The 22023-nt window shown below is 43.6% G+C and overlaps 1 protein-coding gene across 2 annotated transcripts in view; it reads right to left on the minus strand.

Moving 5' to 3' along the window:
* Positions 1-21141, minus strand: part of slc25a13 (solute carrier family 25 member 13) — a 52517-nt gene extending 31376 nt beyond the window's left edge. For both annotated transcript variants that reach the window (XM_072369854.1, XM_072369853.1), the window contains exons 1-7: positions 21047-21141; positions 19436-19489; positions 19096-19238; positions 12541-12656; positions 8653-8792; positions 4414-4560; positions 2348-2486 (exon numbers count right to left, since the gene is read on the minus strand). In XM_072369854.1, coding sequence (XP_072225955.1) covers positions 2348-2486; positions 4414-4560; positions 8653-8792; positions 12541-12656; positions 19096-19238; positions 19436-19489; positions 21047-21058 — 751 coding nt within the window. In that variant the 5' untranslated portion in view covers positions 21059-21141. The remainder of the gene's footprint in view (positions 1-2347; positions 2487-4413; positions 4561-8652; positions 8793-12540; positions 12657-19095; positions 19239-19435; positions 19490-21046) is intronic.
* Between the last annotated feature and the right edge of the window lie 882 nt (positions 21142-22023).

The following is a 22023-nucleotide window of genomic DNA, read 5'->3' on the forward strand; positions in this document are numbered from 1 at the left end:
CTCATAAGTCAATATTTTATTTACAATCGGACATAGAAAACATATCACATGCTGAAAATGAGCATTTACTATTTCATGTCAAATATTAGCTCGTCTCGAATTTGATGGAAGCAACGTGTTTCCAAATAAAGTTCGGACAGGGCAACGAAATGCTGGGAAATTTGACAAAGCTGAAAATGTTTTTGGAAACCATGACTTACAGACTGAACAGGCTAAAGATGAAATGAACCACACAGCTCGTTATCAGCCCTCAGTTCGAGAGCCTGCCTGTCTGATGGTATAGGTGTGTATTAGCGCCTATGAAAGTGACAATTTGCACACTTAGAAAGTCTCCATGAATGCTGAAGGACGTTTTAGAGCAACGTATGCTCCCCATTCAGGTGTCGCCCTCTTTCAGGGAAGGCCTTGCACATCTCAGCAGGACAGTGTTAAACTGCACACTGCATCTTTTACAGCGTGGGTTTACAGTTTTACTGTCCACTGTCGCATTGTGCATGCTCAGGAAGAGGGACTCAACTGAAGAGCTCATTTTTCTTAGTTGGCATCCATTTTTGATTTGGCATTATTTGTATTAGACTGATTTGTTTTTTCGTCAATTTGATTTAATTGGATATGGCGCTGATCAGGAAAATGGAACGCTACAAAAAAAAGACTCAGGACTGTTAGAGAGTTTGAATCTTATATCAGACAAGATTGGGACAACACGCCTCTCCCAAAGATCCAGCAAGTGGTCTCTTCAATTCCCAGACTTTTACAAAGAAGAGCTCATTTTTGCCAACAAAATAAATGAACAAAATATAATTTGGTGGGAAAAAAACAGACCAATAGTTACTTCAGAGGAACGGCAACAATACAGATTAATTAATATTTGTATATACAAGTTTGGACTCACTTGGTTGGACCAGTTCAACAACAAAAAAAACTCCTGCTGTCAGACATCTGATTACTGCAGTTTACTGCCATGAACTGGCTCATGCTGTCATCAGGTCTGACAGCATCGACTCTAAATGTGTGCTCCAACACTATTCTGATTATAACTACTTCACAAAGCCACAGTTATGATCTGCCATGTACACTGCTTGGTAAGTCAAAGATGTATTCTATAAAGCTCTCCATACACAGAGCAACACTGATACTGTATGATACTTGTGTGCTCGGCTTCATGGAGGCGTTAACCACTGTGTCTCCAAGGCAAAACAGTGGCCTTGTTGCACATAAGGAATCAATCAGGATTATTAAGCATGTGTGCATGCTCGACTGTATTAATGTATCTGATGCACGTGTGTATGGGAGAACTGTTAGACAACAGTCTCTCGCAGAGCACTCACACATACTCGATACACGCAGATGTGTGCACGCTATGGGCCAGGCCGTAGTACGTGGAACTGAGCACTTGCAGTCCCCGGGGAGGGCTTAATGACTCGGGGAGTGGAGAATGGATGGGTGGTGGCTATGGAGGTCTGGCTGGCGGTGGGCCACCACGGGTCGAGCCAAGTCAAGGCTCGGTGTACCCATGGTGGGAACACCCTGCAGAGCGAATGGGCCCTTGGCCTGGGTCGGGTATGGTCCACACCCCTGATAAGACTTCAGATAGCATCATATGGCTACACTAGTGGCCCAGAGCCATGTGGAAAGAGGTCATAACGGTTCCTTTTGGACAAGGAGAGGGAGTCGAAAAGCAAGAAAGGGGGAAAAGGGAAAAAGCTATCTCGGCTCCCTGCCAAGTATTGAGGAAAGGAATGAGAGACAGCAAGTGGGGCAAGCAAGTGAGGAAGATCAGGATTTAAAAGGAGCTAACCACGAGAGACAAATAAATCTTAAAAATAAGATGATGTAGCTTTCTAATTGAGAAAAAAGGTTATCAGATAGTTTAAACTACATTAAGTGCACTTGATGCACAGAATGCCAGAACAAAAGACTGACAGTTGCTACCCGCTTTGTTTTTTTTTTGTTTTTTTTTAAACTTAGCCAAAAACAGGACAGATGTCGCAGTCCACAGATCAGTGCAGGGTAGAACAGACAAGCACCATGAGATCAGAGATCGTGCGTATGTAGTACGTGTGCTGGGTGGGATTCAGCGTGCCCATTTAAATGCCACTGGGAAGGAAGAAAACCAAACAAAAACAAGTTTCCACCCGTTTCAACGCACAAACACACCTAAATACATTATCTGGATAACACATTAGGGCCTGCAGGCCAGGACCTCATCAGTCAGCTCTGCATGAGGCCACAGTTGACTGTGTTTTACATGTCTTCCGGCATTCCATACTAATAAATGCACACGCACTTTTTGCCCCCACGTGTTGATATGAAATTACGTGAGCTCTTTTTCTGTGTAACCATGTACCTTTGGTGACCTCTACATCTCGACGGTGACCAGCCAGGGTGCTGTAGATCTTTCTAATCAGCTCCATGTTGTTGAGCAGCGAGTTGAAGCCGTTGAAGTAGGAGAAGCTGACCTGATGAGACGTGCTGCCCCCTGCAACCTGGGCAAAAAAAGGAAAAAGGGTCATTTCGGGGCAAACAATCTCCATTCATGCACTTAGACACTGTCTACAGTCGTGCCGACAGTCATGCATCTAGATAGTAACATTATACAAATGCACAAGAAAAGCAAAACACCAAAAAAAAAAAGGACAGGTCAAGAGGAAATCTTGACAAATAATCGTGGTTAATCAGCAGTGTTCCTCTTCAGCATCTCTCCACAGCGAGACATAAACCTTCTTGAACCGCTACTTTTTCCATCACACGATGCGCTCTCTGAGGGGGTTTAATTAACTGTCTTTATGAGGTGAAGGAAGTGGTAGAAGGACTGAAAATAGAAAAAAAGGTAACTGATTAAAAATAGACGCAGGGCTCGCCAGGAAATTCCAGACGGGCCACAAACTCTTTTATGTGAGCCATGATCCCATCTATATCAAAAGAGGCTCCAGCATCCTTAAAGGAGCAGCTCTTGCTGTCTCTTTAAGAAATACATGCGTGTTTTACGAATCCTGACTTGGATAGTTTATGTCAGTGTGCCTTCAAGCTTTGCTGTCAGTGCAAAATTGAGATCTTCCTCTCACTAGATGGCACTGTTTGCTTTACAGACACTTTCAGAGAGCTTGCTTGCTTCTAAGTACGCCTGCAACCAGAGAGGGAAGCTTTGGCTTGGGTGAAACTGCCCTAACAGAGAGACAATTTTGTATTTGTTCATATCTGTGAGCCTATAGACATGGATCTTCCCACGATGTCCAACAGAAAGTCTTTGACAAAAGAGAGGAGGAGAACAATATTTGGGTGGCAAAAAACACTGATCATTTGCCATGTGTGGCGAGTGATTTTAAGGTTGCTCTTTCACCATCTATGTTCTGCCACAACACCACCGCCTGCAGTGTTTTACGAGGTCTTTTTTTTCCCCCCAATATGTGTGCATTTAAGAGAAAGAGAGTTTACTAACAGCACAACAAGAAGTCTGGTCGGTGAGGTAGACACGAGAAAATGACACAGTCTAAGAGGTGTTTATGGAATGGAGCAAGACATGGACACAGACATGAGACGTGCACATGCGCAACAAAAACACTAACACGCGCAGCGAAAAGTAAAGACACGGAAAAAAGATAAACATCTCAAGAGTTCAAAACAAACAAAGCGCACACACACACACACACATCCAAAGATGATAGCCTGTGAAGCTGCAGTCTCCATCCATCTCTGTCTCCATGTTCCCATTCAGCTGGCCTGCTTGGCTTTGACACTGCCAGAGAGGTTAGATTTAATGACATGTTGGGAGAGAGAGACAGAGGCATGGGGGAGGGAGGGGTGGCGAGGAGAGAGGGAGAAAAAAAAACTGAAAGAGGGAAGAAGAGAGAGAGCAGAGGAGAGGAGACAGAAAAGGTAAAGAGGAAGAAGACAAATGAGAGATAGACAGCAAGAGGAAAAGAGAGCAGAGAGCCTCTGCATTTGGCTGTGGGAGGAAAAAGACTAAGTAGTGAGATACAGAAAACTCTCTCGACTTTAGCTCTTTTATGGAGACTGCAGCAGTGATGGGCTGCTTTGTTTGCTAGCTGGCTTCAGCAACCAAATCAAATCTGTGAACTACATATGTGGATGTGTTCACTTTGCAATGTCTAGTCTGAATCTCAAAATTACATGATAGCATTACTAGCACATCAAAAATTCCAGCTTCCCCTGAAAAACATTGTTGCTATGGATGTTAGGATAAAAGCATGAATTATCATCAATGAGCTGTTTAAGAACACCTTCTGTAGACACTTTTTTTTTTTTTTTTTTGCCTTTTTTTGTTACAACCAAGCTGCTAGTCACACCAGTGACAATGGGCTCACTATTTTTAACCTGACTTTGGCCGTTGTGGAGGACAATAAAAACAAATAGATGAGAAAACCACAGAGCCAAACAAAAAGAAAAACCCACCGCCACGAGGCATTCCTCAACAAAGGGTGTGAGCATGTGTGGCCGGATGGTGACCATGATGTCCCTGAAGTCCAGCGCTGAGATGGAGCCGCTGTGGGCTTGATCCCGCTGGATGAAAGCCTGTCGCGCATGTTCCAGCTGCATCTCCTGTGGAGGGAAGAGGAGATGGGAGCGAGGTCAGGTTTTAGCTCATAATAAATGCATATTACTGTTGTACACGTACTGCATGTGGATCATACACCTCCTTGAAAAATCCACATAGACCTGCAAAAGTGAACACATATGGATTAAGAAAAACACTTGCTTTGATAGGCCCCCTCTGTGTGACGGGTAGCCAGCATTAAGCCAGGCTTTAGCCACCTCTCCCAACAGCAGCATGCCTACTGTGAGGCGTCGGTTGGGCTTTTCACACCCTTCTCAATTCTGCATCAAACCCACTTGAGGGAGAAACATATAAACACATGCAGACACTCACGGACAAGCACACACAGGCAAGACAGCTAATCACCCAACTGCTCACTTTTTTCTTCATGCACACACACACACACACACACACACACGTACACAAAAGGTCCGCAGGGACAACAGCAGGCTGCAGCGGTGGGGACGGATCCCACAAGGCCTTTGAAATTAACAGCCATTATCGGTACCTGCAACCACAAGTCCACAGAGAGAGGCTGTAAACAAACCGCTGCCATCTACGCTTCCACTATATTTCAACAATAAGCTCAGAAATAGCCAAAGACGAGGGATTTTAGGACCATAAAAGCCCACAAAGTCATTGTGAAAATAAAAGCAACAGGCTTGAGGAGCGCAAGACAAAGCTTTTCTGGTTTGGCTCCTGACTTCACCTGTTGTGCATTAGAGGGAAGAAGCAAAAAAAAGAAAAGAAGAAAAGATGAGTCCTGTCTCTTATTGCTCGAGGTTTCTTACACCTTACAAAAGGCCAACACCTGTAAGTAGGAATCAATGCTTTTACTACACTGAGGTATCTGTTGCGACAAAAGAGCTCAAATTCAAATTACAAAAAATACAGCATTCTTTGTTAGTAGCACACAAAATGATACAATTTGTTCTTTTTGTTTTATTTCAATTATATTTAGCTCCATGTGAGGCGCTATTTAGAGACGACAGCGATCTCTGAGAAACCCCAATGTGCATTTTTCATCGTTCTCTGATCCCGTGTAGACCAATCAATGAGACGATGACTGTGAAAAGCTGATTGTTTGATAATCAACTTTCATATTTCGTCCCATAAATATTCTAACACGGACTAACAGTTGGAATAGATCAAAATGTAAACGCAGAATAGTGTCAGCTAAACTTTTTCTAAATTATATATCATAAAGTTAGCATTGGCAAAGAGTTTTAGGTCAATAATTAAGTTATGAATTCGGTTTAAAGTAAATGATTATCAAAGTGTCCAAGAAGAATGGACGTATTCTTTGGAGCCACACAGATTGGACAAAACATACTGAAGAGGGACTGATTAAATCCTGAACATGCATGGCATTATTCAATTGACTGATTCAGATGGATGTTATTGTTGTAAATGGAACTCTAAGGAAGTGGTATTACAACAACACAAAACCCTATGAGACTATGACTTATTGTTGTGTTGAATTTGAGTGATATTTCACTGACAGCAGAACTGATCAAACTCTAAATTCGAGGCGCCAGAGAGAAACGACTAGGGAAGAGTGACATTTACACAAAGCTAAGTGGAGACCGGAGGGGAGTAAGAATAGACATTGCAACAAAAGAGCCAGATTTGCAAAAACAGCAAATGTAGCAGCCGTGTGTCAGTATCACCTATGAGCACAGCAGGGGCTCTGAGGAGCGTACCAGTGAGGGGAAACCAAGAAAATGAAGAGAGAAAGACACTCGTAAACACTTCCAAAGTAAAGGTGAGATATTTTGCATCCCGAGAGTTGTGACTCACTCCTCCGGTCAGCTGTGAGCAGGGCAAAACACTTTGGTGAGAAATAAACGGGGAAGTTAGAACATAATAGGAAAGCGAAGAAGTCACTTTTCTTTTTCTCCTTTGTGCATATTTCAACCTGTTTGTGTCCGTCTGCAGATGAAGGAAAAAAGTTAAGATCCCCATTCTCTGGACAAGGCAGAAGTCTGAAAAGCCACACAGCAACCACACCGAGCAACAACACAACTGTGGTCCAGGGATGGAGAAGTTTATAGCCTCAGCCTCCTAAAATCTGAACTTGCTGCAACTGTATGCGTGTTTCTGGGACATGCTTTTTATTTGGGAGGGGAGCGAGGGAGGCTGGAGAAATAAAGCTGGGCGCTTAAAACAGCCAGCAAGAGACCACTGAGGCATTTGCAGGCGCTTTAATTGTTCTTGGACGAGAATAAAAACAAATGACAAGCCACCTCGTTTTGTTTTTTTCCAATGGCTGCGATTCTTTTCACTCCCTTCTTTCAAACTCAAACAATAGACGAGGTAGTTTATCTCATCGGTACAGGGCGAGTTATTATCAGGCAAAAGCACAACTGCTCATTTCCACGTGTGGCATTAATATTAAGGGATGGCCATTTATTCATGGTTGAGTCAAACATGTAACTGAAAAATTAAAGCAACACCAACAATTAGCTTCTTTTTTTTTTTTAGGCGCTCAGGCAGGAAGTGGGACATATGGCACAATTCAAGCCCGTTCCTCGCCAGAACTCGGAACATGAGCTTCCACGTGCCACTATGTGCCACTTCTCTGGACGCCGGTAATACCACTGCCAGAGACAACACTGCACTGACAGTGTGAGCAGAGACTTGGCCAGGGTCCACGCATGAGACGGGAAAAATGCATGTAATTGGTGAGAATCTCTGGCTCCCATCAAGACAGTAATTGGCCAAAGAGAGCCCTTGTGAGAAATATGCGGCACAAACGTTTTCCCCGATAATCCCATCTTGTGAGCATCTGGCAGCGGCGTGGCTACAATGGCAGAAAAACAATAAACACAAGCATGTGAGGAGGAGGAAATAAAGGATGGGAACTTTTATTTAGGAAAAAGCTGAGTATTATGAAAAAGAACTTTATGGCAGCTCAGAACTTTTGTAGCTTTAAATGCATCTTATCTTTAGTTTCTAAGTGTACGAGTTATGTGGTAACTGCACAGGTTTTAAATGTGCTTCAGGAAATGTTGTCCCCTTACCTGAAAATGCCCTCTCTCTCTAAAATTTGCAGCCGCGGGCACGCAAAACGCTTACCTATGCAGAGAAGCATCCAACTGCCTTCACTCATTCATTAAGGGATTTATGAAAAGTTATGAAACAATGATCAAATACAGACAGTACGAGGCATTTCATAGTGGAGCACTGAGTGCTGTTGGCTTGCTGCTATGAGGCGCTGGAAACCACCGAGTGAGTGACTGGGAGAGAAGCGGGCATGCTGTCAATCCGAAGCGCAGCATCCACAACGCCACACAGCTGCACTCCACACACAGGCACAAACAAGAAAACACCGACACAAATGTACAGAGCTGGCATGCAACTGCTTATACGCCAAGCATGCATGTACCACACCCACGTAAAGATACCTATATGCTCAATAACAATGTCCCCAATACCCACATGAGGCTGCCCGCTATGTGTAAGCCATCTGGTCTAAGTTAAGTCTAATATAAAAAGCTTATTCAGATACATGGTGAGTGTGGATGCAAACTTGGCACAGTTAGAGCCCACTCTCCCATCCCCTCCACCACCTCTCCCTCCTTAGGCCTGATTTAAGTCTAGACATCATATTGGAAAATGGCTCACACGCCACAAATACACGAGGAATATTCCAACTGTACTATTTCTGGAGGAAATGTCTTTCTACCTGCCTCAGAAGCGTTGGGAGGCAGTAATACTAGATGTACGTCAGCTAATGGAAAACAAATGCAGAAAATGTCCCAAATACATAACCTCAGTGTTTCATTAATGACTAATATGGACAATATGTAGGGCTGTGTTTGAGAGCGACAGCCACAGCAGAGCTGTGTGTGTGTGAGACTGTGTACATGTTCAAATACTGAAAAGCTGAAGCATACAGTTTTATGGCAACAGGGTTAGCCTGAAAGCTAAATGTAAAGATGAGGAAAAGTGTACAGGTGCATAAATCAGTGGATTTAACACGTTTATCGAGCGTGACCGACGGCTGCCGTGCAACGCAAACCCGACAGACAGACCGAGGAAGAGCATCAAAGACAGAAAGACAAAAGGAAGGAGGTGATCGGCGTCAAACCTACCAGAAGAAACTGGGTGAACTCGCCATAGCTGAGCTGCTTGTTTCTCTGTGTGCCAAAGTGCAGCTGTATGAACTCACAGTTCCAGTTGAAGGGGATGTGCTGGTGGATGGTGGTCTGGCTAAAGACCTGCTTCACATCCTCTGCAGGGGAGAGAGAGAGAGAAAAAACAAGCAGCTCCATTAATAATTCGGCACAACGAGTTGCATTAAAATTCTAAATTTTGCTAATGAAATTTTAAACGCCATCAACTAAATGATGTACTGTATTTTCCTCTTAAATGTAGCAGAGTAATATCAAAATGAATTGACAATGTGGCACTTGAGTAAAGTCTATTACACTTGTGCCTAAGCGCAGGGCTTCTGGAAATGTACTTTGCTCCGTTGCGGCGCTAATTTTCTGTGCTGATTAATGTTAAACAAAGAGTCCTCAAACAGAAACCAGCATGCAAAGACACTGAGGGAGCCCAGCGTTTCCTCAAATCCTTCTCAATTACTGAATCCCAGCTCCGTTTAGGTTTAACAGATCACGGCTCACTTTTAAGGCTATTGGTCATACGACGCCTTCACGTTCGTGTTTCCAACAAACAATTATCAAATATTTCTTCCTCGAGTATTCTGCTCTGTTTTATTGGGACATAAATTCTGTCGATACAAAGCCCCGCGAGCTGAGCCTTAACAAAACGGCACGTGTTTCCTGTTTTGTGGCAAACATTAGTAATTATCTGAATTTGGAAATGAATAAAAAAACAAACAAAACAAACAAAAAAAAAACTCTCTTTCGATTATTTCTGACAAATTGTTGGCGTCAATCTTCGAGAGCACAACTCCGCCCTGATTGAGACTTAAGTTCCCCCAAATCAGTTTGGAATGATACATGGCAGAGCTTGAGCTGTGCAGGCTCCACGTTGAGAAGGAAAGGCTTTTCTTCTCACTTGTGTTCCTCTGCCTGAACCCTCTAAGCCTCTGCAGCCAGTGGAGTGGAGAGACACTGAACATGAGTCCTAAATTACAGCCTTACTAAAGAAACAAAAACAAACCAATCGGGCGACCTGTTTCTTATTACCAAACAGGCTGAAGGAGTGGAGAAGGGAAGAAAGTGGAGGTTTTTTTGTTTTTTTTCTTTCTTTACAGGCAGGGAGTGATATAAGGGAGAAACAGTCAGAAAGGTGATATTTACCGCAGCTCAGTCCTACCTTCTGAAAGAAGACAGCTGGTGTTGTGCTGAGGTTTTTTCCCCCCCCTTTTTTTTCTTTTACACTTTAATAAGGCAATAAATATACAGCCTTTAATTCTTTTAAAAGACAGGCTGCCTCAGAGTGTGATGTTTATATTATCAGCTTTTATAGACCTGTCAACACTCAGTCCCTTTTAAGTTTTCTCCTTTTCTTTTTTTTTCTCCCTCTTTTGTCTTTTTGGCTGAGCTACAAATTGCATGTCACATGCTAAGTTACGGTGCGATTTTTTACGAACCTGACATTTCACCAAATTATGCATTTATTTTTTACGTGCTGAAAATTCAAGAGCGCTGAGCTGCGCTGCTGCTGCTGCTGCTGCTGCTGCTGCCGCCGCTGCTGCCCGGGCTCCACTGAAGCTGCTCTGGGTTATTAACAAATAAAAAAAATGCCACGGCAGGAAAAATTAAAGAAAAAAAAAAAAAAAAAAGAGAGAAATCGGACAGAAAGGTATTTATTGCAGATGAAAACAAACAGGGCTTTAATGCGACACGAGCTATTAGCGCTTTTTAATAGGTAGTAAAGCAGGCAGTTCTGAATTTTGGGCCTTGTTGGGGCTATTTATCAAATGAGTTGGGAAAGTGAGAAAGAGAGCGAGGAGGAAAAAAAAAAAAGAAAAAAGGGAGAATTCTGTAATGTGTCACAATAAAACAACTTTGACAAGTCTACAATCTCAGTCACAAGTTATGTGCTATTGCTGAAAGGGTAGCCCGACACTGCAGCCAGTGTTTGTGCCCTGAGCGATGTGTGTTGGGTTTTTTCGTAACCATTTTCCACTCGCGCACAAGTCCCGCAACACATCACATGCACTGGGATATTCATTAACCTTTGGGAGACGCAGAAAAACAGCAGACCTTTTAATTGCCACCAAGACAACGTCACTCTAATTGATCCTTTTAAATATGAAAATTTACATATGTGCATATATAATCACCCGCAATGATCTTGCACCCTGTCAACAGCAACAATTAAAATGAAATTCACTTACTCTTCCACGTTTGCGGGCGGGATGTGTGCGTTGCATCTCAAATCAAGCCTAATGCGCTAACGCCTCGCACACCTACAGAACGCTGGCATTAGACTTGTTTAAATCAATTAGGCAAATGTGAAATGAGCAACGAGTACAAATGTCTTCCCTTTTCACCTCAGAGCTTCCAGGCACCAGAGTAATGGTGCCAATCACGCAGACTCACACACCAGCAGACGCACACACGACCACCCACCCCCTACTCCATCTTCATCTGCATCCTTTAGCTGCCTCTCCACCTCCAAAGCTAACCTTCTCTCTACAGATGTGATACGGGACCACGTACAGTATTTTTGTTTGTGGATGCAGCCACAACGGAGGAGGTGAGCTGAGGTCGGGCCCTTCACACAGACAAAAGAGGATGCTCTGAAAAAGCATATTTACGGGCACGTTTAACAGGAACGCTGTTAAATGTCAGCTGCAAAGAAACAGGTGCAGTGTTCAGATTTGAACTTTTATCTTAGTTTACATAAGAACATCAGAGTTGCAAAACATTAGACAATTTGTCACCGCTGCCAAGACACCCCCCCCCCCCCCCCCCCCCCCCCCAATTATGTTTACTGCACTCGTGGAAGGTTTTCCCCTGCAGATGGATTGACTCTCTAAACTTTTCTTTATAGTACAATGATTTTCTCGCCCAAAAAAGGGTAAATTCTGTTTACCAGGTCTTTGAAACAACAATGTAAGCAGACAAAGTTGCAGAGACAGTCACTTAGAATCAACGGCTGCTTTATGAATGAGCAATTCACTTCCCAGCCAAATGTTTTGAAAAGCTTTTGGCTAAAACTGCAAAGAAACTGGTTGGTATTTGACAGATAGAGGCAATGCTAAGTGGCTTCATCTGTATGTATATATATATATAAAAAAAATCTAAAAAGTCATTCCTTGAGAAAAAAGGGAAAATTTCTATAAAGTTCATGGGACCTTGAAAAAAGTTTCACTTATTATTTTTCTTAAAACTGAAACTTTTTCACAGGAAAGTGTTGATATCCATAGTAATACATAGTGTCTAATATATAATAATGTAGTTGTAATACATGGATTGTTCGCTGGATATATAGTTTTTTAGGACTTCTTATTGTAATAATGCATTCAGTTTTGCAAATATTCTGCATTCCCAGTATTTCCTTATATTATAAAATCACAGTTCTAAAATATTATGAACAACCTACCAAGTCCTTGTGAGAAAGTAGGAGGACGGACTGTTATCCTGCAGACCTCAGCTCTGACACATGAGTGAGACAATCGCTCTTTTTTTAAAATCTTTTATTTTTTACTTAGTTTCACCTTGGAAACTGAAGTTTGAATTCCTCAAGTGTTCCAATGCGAGACCTTTGCTTGTTCAGTTTTCCACTCCCTTTCTGTGTATTTGGCAACAAAAATGGTTAGACGTAGGCACAAGACTTGCTTGGTAACGTTTGGGGGAAAAAGATCATAGTTTTGGCCTTATAATGCACTCCGTCATAAAGTTAACTCAGCATGTTGAAAACCAACGGCCTAAGTTTGCCAAGAGAGCTACAGCCAGTCGCCAAGGGGTCCTCACAAAGCAGCAGTGTGCAATGTGTCCAGAGTGAAACGGGCTTGAGCATAATTTCATCTAAGACTGGCAATCTGAGGCAGGTATACTCACCAAAAGCGGTCACTCCGTTGCCTGTTTTATCAAACAGCAGGAAGGCGACAATGAAGAGGGAGTCTGGGGCACACAGCACCGACTCGAATGCTACAAACTCCTGAAAGGAGATCAAGCTGGAGGAGAGAGCGACAGAGAGAAAGAGGATAGGTTGGATTATGAGCGCTAGCTGCTGTCATTTCATCTGATTCATTGCTATGGCACTGGTACTTCAGGCCTCATGTAAATACTTCATCTGCTACAAATGCGATCATTCAATTAGCCGAGTATTTCCTAATAAAGGCTCAGGGCCACATTACACGAATGAAATAAAAATATCTAATTAAAATAATTCAAACACTGCATTAAACTCCAAAATCTGTTGTAATTACTGCCACACAGTAGTAAACCAGCACACTCAGACAACCTATCAATCTGCTCGGAACGTAATTCAAACAGCCTTTTATCCAGAAGTCTGTTATTCCATATGTAATGTCATAAACTTATTGAGTGTGACAGCGAGAAAATAAAACATTTTAAAAAGCTCTGTGTGTGTCCCTCGTCTGAGCTGGCAGCTAGCGAGGCGAGAGCCAACTTTACACTGCACAAAGAAAAGCTGAAATATGAAGTTTCACATTTTAGTGTGCCACTTTAAATGGGTAGACAGGCGTGAAGGGAGCAAGGAGCCAGTTCAGGAAACATAATTGAGCTCAGTACAAACATAACATAATAGTTTTTAACGTCGAGAGAGGCAGAGGAGAATAATCCAAAAGGGGTGACCTTGATTGTCTGCAACAATGCTGAAAGACGGCTTCATTTGTTTTCTCTTAGTTAAATACAGCTCTACCTCTATTTTCCACAGTTACACAAATGCCAGCATGCATCATTAAAAATAAAAAATTAAAAAAAGTCAACATAAACATAGCCTCTGTGTGAACTCACTGAGAGCCCGGCCAGGAGAGTCCCACCGCGGGGAGCTGGACCACGCAGTCCAGCCTTTATATAGGCCCTGGATCGCAGTTCCCACAAGTCCATTATGAATTTCACAAATGGATCTGATAATTACAGGAGGGGTCAGAGCTAATGAGCGGTCCCCGAGCATCCATCAATTAAACCCATTTCGATTTCTGAGGGGGAGTTTGGCAGAGGGGTGGGGAGAAGGGGTGCAGTGATTACACTTTCCTGGCTGTTGTAATTAATTAAGTTACTGATGAAATTCGGAGGCGTTTGCTCGGCCTCGGTGTGTTTCGGGTTTGCAGGTGCTTATCCTTCCAATCTTCCACGTATTTGGTGTAGTTTACATCCAGGAATACTACATGGGAGCAACGGCAAAGACATGCGAAATGACAGCACACATCGTTTAGTGTTGCTTCCAGTGACGCTGCAGTTAAGGGCTTGTAAACACATTCCCTTCAAACTTTCAGAAAAGGGGTAAAACAGTGAATACAAAAGGCTCAGCTTAATACTTTCACTCAGGTAAAAAGCAAAAGAATGCATTCTTATTCGAGAACATCAATACTCTTCCAGTGAGGAGTCGTGTGTGTTTGAAAGAGAGCTACAGAGGAACAAAGAGGTGCACGACGAGGGAACAGAAATGTGAAATTAGCTGTCGTCATTTCAAAGGCAAGGCTAATTGTTTTATTAACTAAGCGAGTAGTTCTTACGAGCGTGGCCCTGCTGATCGTAGGTAGGAAGAAGGAGGCACAAAAGCACACCGCAGGGACCGTGGATCCACTGTTAAAAACAAAGCCAATACTACTGCAAGAATATGTTCAATTTCCCCAACAATGATCATTCTTTTGTGACACGCGTAGAACACGCTGGAATTACACCGCAGAGAGGTTAATAAAAAGGAGTTTAAGCAAGTAAAAGCTCCAGCTCAGACCCGACAGATATAAGTGAAAATGCCAGGTTTCTTCCTTTTTTTTTCCTTCTTTCAAACGCATCGCCTTACATGTGCGCTGTTCGTACAGTCTGCGTTTTCCCAGACACGGATAATCAGCACACTACTGTAACTGAGAGGGCTGCTGATCACCAAGGGATTGGAGCACAGTTTAGACCGGGGAGTCCGGACAAGATTTCGGGGGCATCTCCATAACACACACGAGAAAACACTCCACACACGACTGTGTAGCTGGAGTTGAAGCTTATGATGGTTGATTAGCAGCGCCGTGACGGCTGCAAAATGATTACCATGAGATGGTGGCGGCGTTGTTTTTGCTATCCAGACGTAACTCCAGCGAGACACTCAATAATCAAATCAACCAACAGTATCTCCCAACCATCAACTGCTATGGCATGCGTCCAGGGCTGCCCTTTCCATGCATGCAGCCTGGAATGAACTTGGGAGTCGAAGGCTTATGCGATGCTGTACCGTAGCATCTCTTCATTTCACTGTTTACTGACTTTACCTCACAGAGATTTGTTAGATTCTAAAGGGGTAATATACATCTCTACGTCATGTGTCAAAAGGACGCGGACCACACAAGACTAAAACAATCCTGTTTGTGCGGATGACAGCTTATGAAGCAGATGAAATATAATTTGGATAATCTCAGAGGCATCTGTCAGACACATGAACTTAACATTCAGCGCAGTGTGAAACTGTCACATTAACGATCGGTTGATTTGTGTCGTGAATTTGAAGGTTTTTTTCACGCTACCGGACACGACAACGACTCCATAGAGGAAAACAGTGTCATCCAAAAGTTTGAGTCCAGTTTTTTTTTTTTTTTTTTATAATCGCTTTTTTAATGAGCTTTCATTTGCAGTTTCTCTGTAGTTTTACAAGTGAGAAATTAGAAAAATGACATGGGTAAGGTGAGATATTGAAAACAACTGGGTTAAGGTTAGGAAAACATCATGGTGTGCGTTAAAAAACAGGCATTGTAATGACAGTGACAGGGCTGAACCATTTGAGACAAAAGCCATTTCCCGGTACATGACTGACATGTACTAGAATTTTATATAAGCAGGGCTAAATGTTCAGGTTTAACTCAGGGAAACGGTATGATGTCACATCCAATTTAAATCAAATTAAAATCAAATCTAAATTATTGCAATCGAATCAAAATCAAACCTTCCCTGGTTTGCCACCGTACATTGCCGGTAACTTTCTGCTTATACTCGAATATTCGCTCATTACTTTGACATTAAAAGTAACCAGAAGGTTTTAATTTTCCTCTCATATTCACGTCAGTTGTTGTGCCGAATGTTCTGCCCTCCCTGAACTGTGAGAAAAGTGACGGGAACAGCGAGGGATCGCACAGAAAGGACTCTTTTTAAGGTTCTTCAGCAACAAAAAAAACTGTGCTAAAATGGTCTGAAGACATCTGAAAGTTGTTAAATCTCACTGGCTACAGGGTAACCCAACAAGCATCTCTCCCATGTTCGCATTTGGATTGAGTGCGTGCACTAAGAGGGGAGGGGCCGATGAAACGTGTATGTGAGACAGAGAGTGGGTCGGTGCACTTCACGGAGCTCCACAGCAGTAGATTTCACTACTTTGACTGGTCGGGGTTGCCAAACACTTTTGGGCGTCGACCGGAAGCTTTAAATTGCCAGGGCCGGTCGACCAGGAGAAGTTTCAGTCAGGGGCATTTCTCGAGAACAGAGCTGCGTAAATAAGACCTGAGGAACAAAAAGGTTCCGCGAGCTTGCTGGGATGTTCTGGCATCTTTCACAGAACGCAGCTACGGTTTGTCCAAGATGTCACTACGCGTAAGGGTGGTTGCTTTTTCTGAAAAATAAAGCCACTCCACTGGCAACAATAAGGAGACCTAAGGAAAGGCAGCACGGCTTGTTGCCGACAAACGCAAGAGAGAAAGCCGGGAGCAATGTGCGTATTTCCCAGTCTCCACAATGTGTCGCATCAATGAATCCTCTTCCTGGATCACTTGCTGTTGAGTCCCACCTATTCAGCTCAACACCCAGAATGCTCGAAGCACACAAGCCAAACACGCGACTAAAACTCACTGGTTCGGAAGTCATGGCACAAGAGCTAAATGTGGATTTCCGTTTCACGTGTTGGCATGTGTTCCTATGGCTGACAACTTAATGATGCTTCCCGGATGAGGCAAATAAAAAGAAATTTACGGACTTTACATTCCATTTGTTTGCGTTTGCCTTCATCTCATCTTCATCATTCAGCTCCTGCCTTCGTCTCGCCTCCCGCCTGCAACTCCTCTGAACCTGAGACCAGTCACTGAAGCATTGTTTACAAGTAATGTAAATATATTGGCCCACCTGGAAGGAAGACCGCTCGCCTGCGTTGATAGTGAGAGGGGCCCGGAGGGGCTCCAATAATCCCCTGTTCCTGCCATGTAAGCACTGTTACCGACAGCCTTCAACCCACCTGGAGCGTACATGCATACACACACACATATGTGAGCGCCATCTGTCAGTATCTGTTCGGTTTCTTGCACTGGACACCCACCAATCAGAGCTCAGAATGCCCACTGCAGCTGGCAGACAGTTATTTTCCCAGCATGCTCCCTTAACAAAGTTTTTGAACCTTTTTTTTTCCCCCAACCCTCCAAGAGTCTTTGGGGTGAAAGTGGGTTTTCTTCACACTCGAGTAGATGCTAGGAATAAAGAAGCAGAAAGGAGCAAACGGAGGGAGCTTGGAGTGCATCATAGTATGCGAGTGTAAAGAAAGTTATGATCAGGGAGGGAGAGCGCTAAGAAAAATGACTGAAAAAGGAAAATCCTTAAACCATCTTTAAGGTTCTGTATGTCAGCTCTGAAAATTGAAGCCTCTGCTCGCTCCAAAGACTTGTCTCTATTTCACTCGTTCTCCGTCCATCTGTCTCTGTCTCACTGACAATAAGAGGGAGAAAAGTCATTTCCACATAACAGATTGTTAGGACTGTCACTACATCCCCTGATTTACACAGTCGCAGTAGGGGGAACCAGACAAATGCATTTCCACTGTTTACATCGTCGCCGTCCCCACTAACGCGCGCACGTCACACCAAACCACTCGCATGCCCAACGAAACACACACTCGCATCCAAGTGAAATTTCCCTCACGCGGGCAGACTCCAACACAAAGGTAAGCGAGCACGCTGGCCGCCGTCCGACCCCCTGCTAAATCTATTACCCCAGACTCATCTCGCTGAAATGGAGTCCTACCTGGCAAAAACAGCAGCAGGCGCACTAGCTTCAAATATACTGCACTCAACAGAACGCATTGTCCACAGAGATATTTGCATGTGATCGGGGCACGCTGGACGAAAATACACCGCCAGAGTGGTTTGTTTTGTCTTGGCGCTCGCTCTTTTCAGAAAGGTTTGCACGGACGAGTGCTTGAAAAACAATGCATTTGTGTTTTCAGCCAGAAACTCACGGGGCCCGACGTGGCCACATCTCTACGTCCCCAATTGTCCAGGAGCTCACGAGACGGAGGTCCGCAGAATAATCATCAGGATTCTTCGCCTCATCAAATCATTTCACCGTAGTTCGCAAAGGAGAACAAAGCGCCACAAAGACATCGTAAGGCCTCACGGCGTGAACTGGAATAAAAGAAGTGACTCACATTTAAACAAGGGTCTAAACATATTTTTTTTTTGGGGGGGTGGGGGGTGGGTTTAAAAAAATGACCCCTTTTCCCGTTTTGCCCCCACATCATTTCCATTCCCCTCCACAAAACCAAAATGAGGTTTAGATACAAAGCCAGGGCCATGGGTTCCTAATAGATTTACCCTGATGCCACGGCCGCCATTTATCCTGCTCCAAAGCCGCACAATGCGGCGGAGTGCTCCTGAATAGCATGGGCAATTACAGTGCGTGTGTGGGTTTTTTTATGCGTGTGCGCACACTTTGCTCTCCCTCTTTTTTTTTTTTTCTCCAATTCCCAAACCCCCACTACTCAGTCTCCCCATCGTCTGTGCATGCAGGCGTGCACACCGCACGCGTACACCTTAAAGCACATGTAACAACATTAAACTACGCAGCCATGTGCACTTTGCTCTTTGTAGAAGCCGAGGTGGTTACCATGGCAATATGTTTTGGCTTTTTTTTTTTTGTAAACTTACCCTAACATTTTATTACCCATCATTATGTATCATTAAATACATAAATATTAATGTATAAAATAGGGGTGATGGGGATGGGAGGAGAAGTGACTGTGAAATTGGGGGTACATCTACAAAGAAGGAAACACCTGAAAGGCCCCCTTGGCGGTTTGATGTCTCTTTGCTATATAATTTATGTGCGACCATCCCTCTGTGCATTTTTACACCAAAGGTTTAAGTCAAAGGCTTGTTTATAAAATGCTAAATAACACTAGAAGAGTAGCCGTACAAGATCAAAGGGATACATAATCCGTGTACTAATGGCGTTAATAAGAGTCTGACGAGCTTACTACGTTGGCGCTGACTTAATATCAGAAAGGACAGCTACAGTCTCCGACAAACAACCTCCGCCAGGCACATTCTCCAACAGCAGTGATGATGTTTCTCATGAGACACACTGTTGTCTTCCATTTCTACGTTTCCTAAAAAGACATCTAATGTTTTGCCGTCAGAGTGGAATTCTGCGTCACATTCAAGGCACACCGAAAAATGCCACACCGACCCATCTTTCTTCTGGTCCACCACTCCGGCCAGCAGGTTTGCGGCGTCGTCCGACAGCCGGATGTCTGTGTGTGCATGGAGAAAGCGCTCCACGAAGTCCTGCGGTGACATGAAGCTGTCATCGTTCTTCTTGACGCTGGCGTACTGTAAAAGGGGGGGGAACAAAAAAAAAAAAAAAACAGATGCAAAACACAAAGACACACGCTGATCTTTAGAATTCAGTGGAATAATGACACAAACCTGAATCAAACAATGAGCTAAAACGCTTCTCTGATAATGGACGAGCACAAAAGCAAAAACGTGAACACAGAAGCAGAAAGAAATACACGAGCAAATCCCACCTTCTCAAAAATGCCTTTCAACTCAGTGGGGTCGGCCCTCCTTGGCAGAACTGCCTGCAAAACAGAGGGGATACTTAATGATTGCATCTCTCATGTGAATACAGAGGCTTACGTTAAATTTGCACCACACACAAATGAACACTCTGGTTGGTCTTGGTGAGTCATTTTAGCAACACTGAAGAACAATCTTTTTCGGCTTGTGACACAAAAGCAAAGCTTCTGTTTTCAAAACTCTTTCTTACAGGCTGTAGAGGGGACCTGCTACACAGAGGACGTTTATTTGACATTTAATCAGATTGTTTTATGTCAGTGCAGTCAGGGGTTGCAATCCTTTAACCATTCACAAGCAGCTGTGAGTTTGACAGAGCCTCCGCAGCGATACCAAGCCTTTGTCCTGAGGAGGGAGCTGAGCTGTGAGGCGAGCTCTCAGACCTTCATCTGAACTCATGAATTTTAGTCGATGAGCAAAAGAGCAAGATAGTGTGGAAAAAAAGAGGTTGAAATGAGTTTTTTTTCCTTAAACAGGGTGGCTGAGCGTGCATCCTGAGATTGGGTGAGAAATCTACGAGGAGGCCAGAATGGACAAGGAAGCCTGGGCAGCTCTTCTCCCCCGTCTCTGATGCAAACCTTGCATGATCTAAGCACTTTGGAGATGAATCAACAACCTCTTGCTTTTCAGTCACATCTCTGTGATCAAATCATTTTGATTCCAGGGCGTTTGTCACCTGGATTGATTTGGAAAAGCTACCATCTCAGGCAGCCCTGTCTCTATCAGACCCATTGTCACTTGTGCAAGTTTCAGTGACTTCAGCAAGGTCAAACACTTAGAAAAGATAGCAAGCGCCGCCCTTAAATCAATACAAGTGTATTTATGTGCTGCTGAAACACATTTTGTGTCACACATCCCACGCACAGTTTTCCTCTCCTGTAAAACATCTCACAGGAGGCCTCAGGGCACGCTGTCACAAAGGATGTGGCTGGTGCACTGCTTAAAAAACAGGAATGAAGAAAGTGGCAGAAAATAGCCATATTAGAAGTTAGAACAAATGAAACTGGGCTCTGAACACTGTGGTTGTGTGCAAATAAAGGCATCACTGCCACGTTTATTACTATTCCTCAACTCTGGAGGAATTCCTGGTGCCTGCAGGTAGTTTATGACAGGGCTGGCTACAGGTAGCATGATGCTAGCCAAGGTTACAGGTGACTGCAACCTGCTTTTTAGCACCAAGTGAACTGGAGCTGTGGCCTCAAAGTAAAACAGGCGCATACAACAAAGCTGCAAAGTATCATTGCTGCATTCTGCACCACCGTTTAAACGGCAACTCACGCGGGTTAATTAAGACAAGCTGTTAGCCAAATGTATATTAACTAGCAAACCGGCTACAGTAAAGCCTCAATGTCATTGCCGCCTGGTCAGTGTTAAATTCCAGCACATCCTCTTAGCAGGCTAACCGGCAGTTAGCGAGCCCTGCAGGCAGACTCCGTCAACACGCCACAGCCTCGGAGTGGAAACACCAAACACTGAGCACCCAGCACCGGCCGGGCGACAGCTTCCCTCTGACGGGTGGGAAGCTGCAGCAGAGGGGGGGGGGAACTCATCAAATTACTTACCTTTGCTGCCATGCTAATAAACAAGCTCACTGTCAGATACTGTAGTCTCCGTTCACTTCCTCCTGCGTGACGACGTTCCCATGGAGATCAGGCGCCGGTGAGGTGAAAGGAGGATGAAAGAGGATCAGCTGTGCACGTGGTGAGAGGAGAGGTCATCTGATCGGTGGCGTCTTGTGCGGGTCGGATTCATTCATTGATCTGCTCATGGGAGTTCGCGAGGGAATTTTTGGATCTATCTCGTGTGTGTCGTCAAGGCTATTTGGGGAAACCCAAAAAAGTCAGCCCCAGACATTTCCCTGGATGTGGGGAGAGATTAAACCCCCCCAGGCAAGAAGTATGAGTCAGCAGTCTGGGGATGAAGTTCACAGATATGGCACAAAAGTGTTAAATGAACTTCTGAATATTCTACCATTGCGATACATTTTAAAAAAGGATTAAGAATAGAATAAAACTGACATAATTAATGGCTGTTTTTTCTTCTTCTTTCACTTATGGCAAATTATGGATTCATTCGGTCATAAGGAAAAAATATTTTGGAATTGAAACAAAAAAAATCACTTCGTACATGGTCGCACGTTCTCTGGCTTTTAGGACAGCTTTTAGACTGCTTGAAGTCTTTGAAGGATGGACTTTACTAATGGCTTTACTGATATTTCTAATCAATCAAGTTCCAACTTTCTTGCAGTTGACAAATGAGCTTTGCAAGATTTTGTTGTGGACAAGGTCTTGCAAAGCCTGGTTTTGGACTTTTCTTTTTTTCATTTCCACCCTACATTTTTTAATCAGATCATGATTTAACAATCTGATTAAAAAATGTGCTGTTTGCTGGCCATTTCACTGAGTTTACATGTGATCCTTGAGGAAAAGTTTGAAAGTTTGAACCCTTCTTGCTCTGTGGCAAGATTAATTAAAAAGTGATCATCAGAGTCATCAAGTCATCATCAATGTGTCCAAAATCTCAATGTATACCTGTCCAT

The sequence above is a fragment of the Leuresthes tenuis genome, unplaced genomic scaffold (genome assembly GCF_036924035.1).
Source record: "Leuresthes tenuis unplaced genomic scaffold, fLeuTen1.0.hap1 SCAF_18, whole genome shotgun sequence".
Lineage (NCBI taxonomy): Eukaryota > Metazoa > Chordata > Actinopteri > Atheriniformes > Atherinopsidae > Leuresthes > Leuresthes tenuis.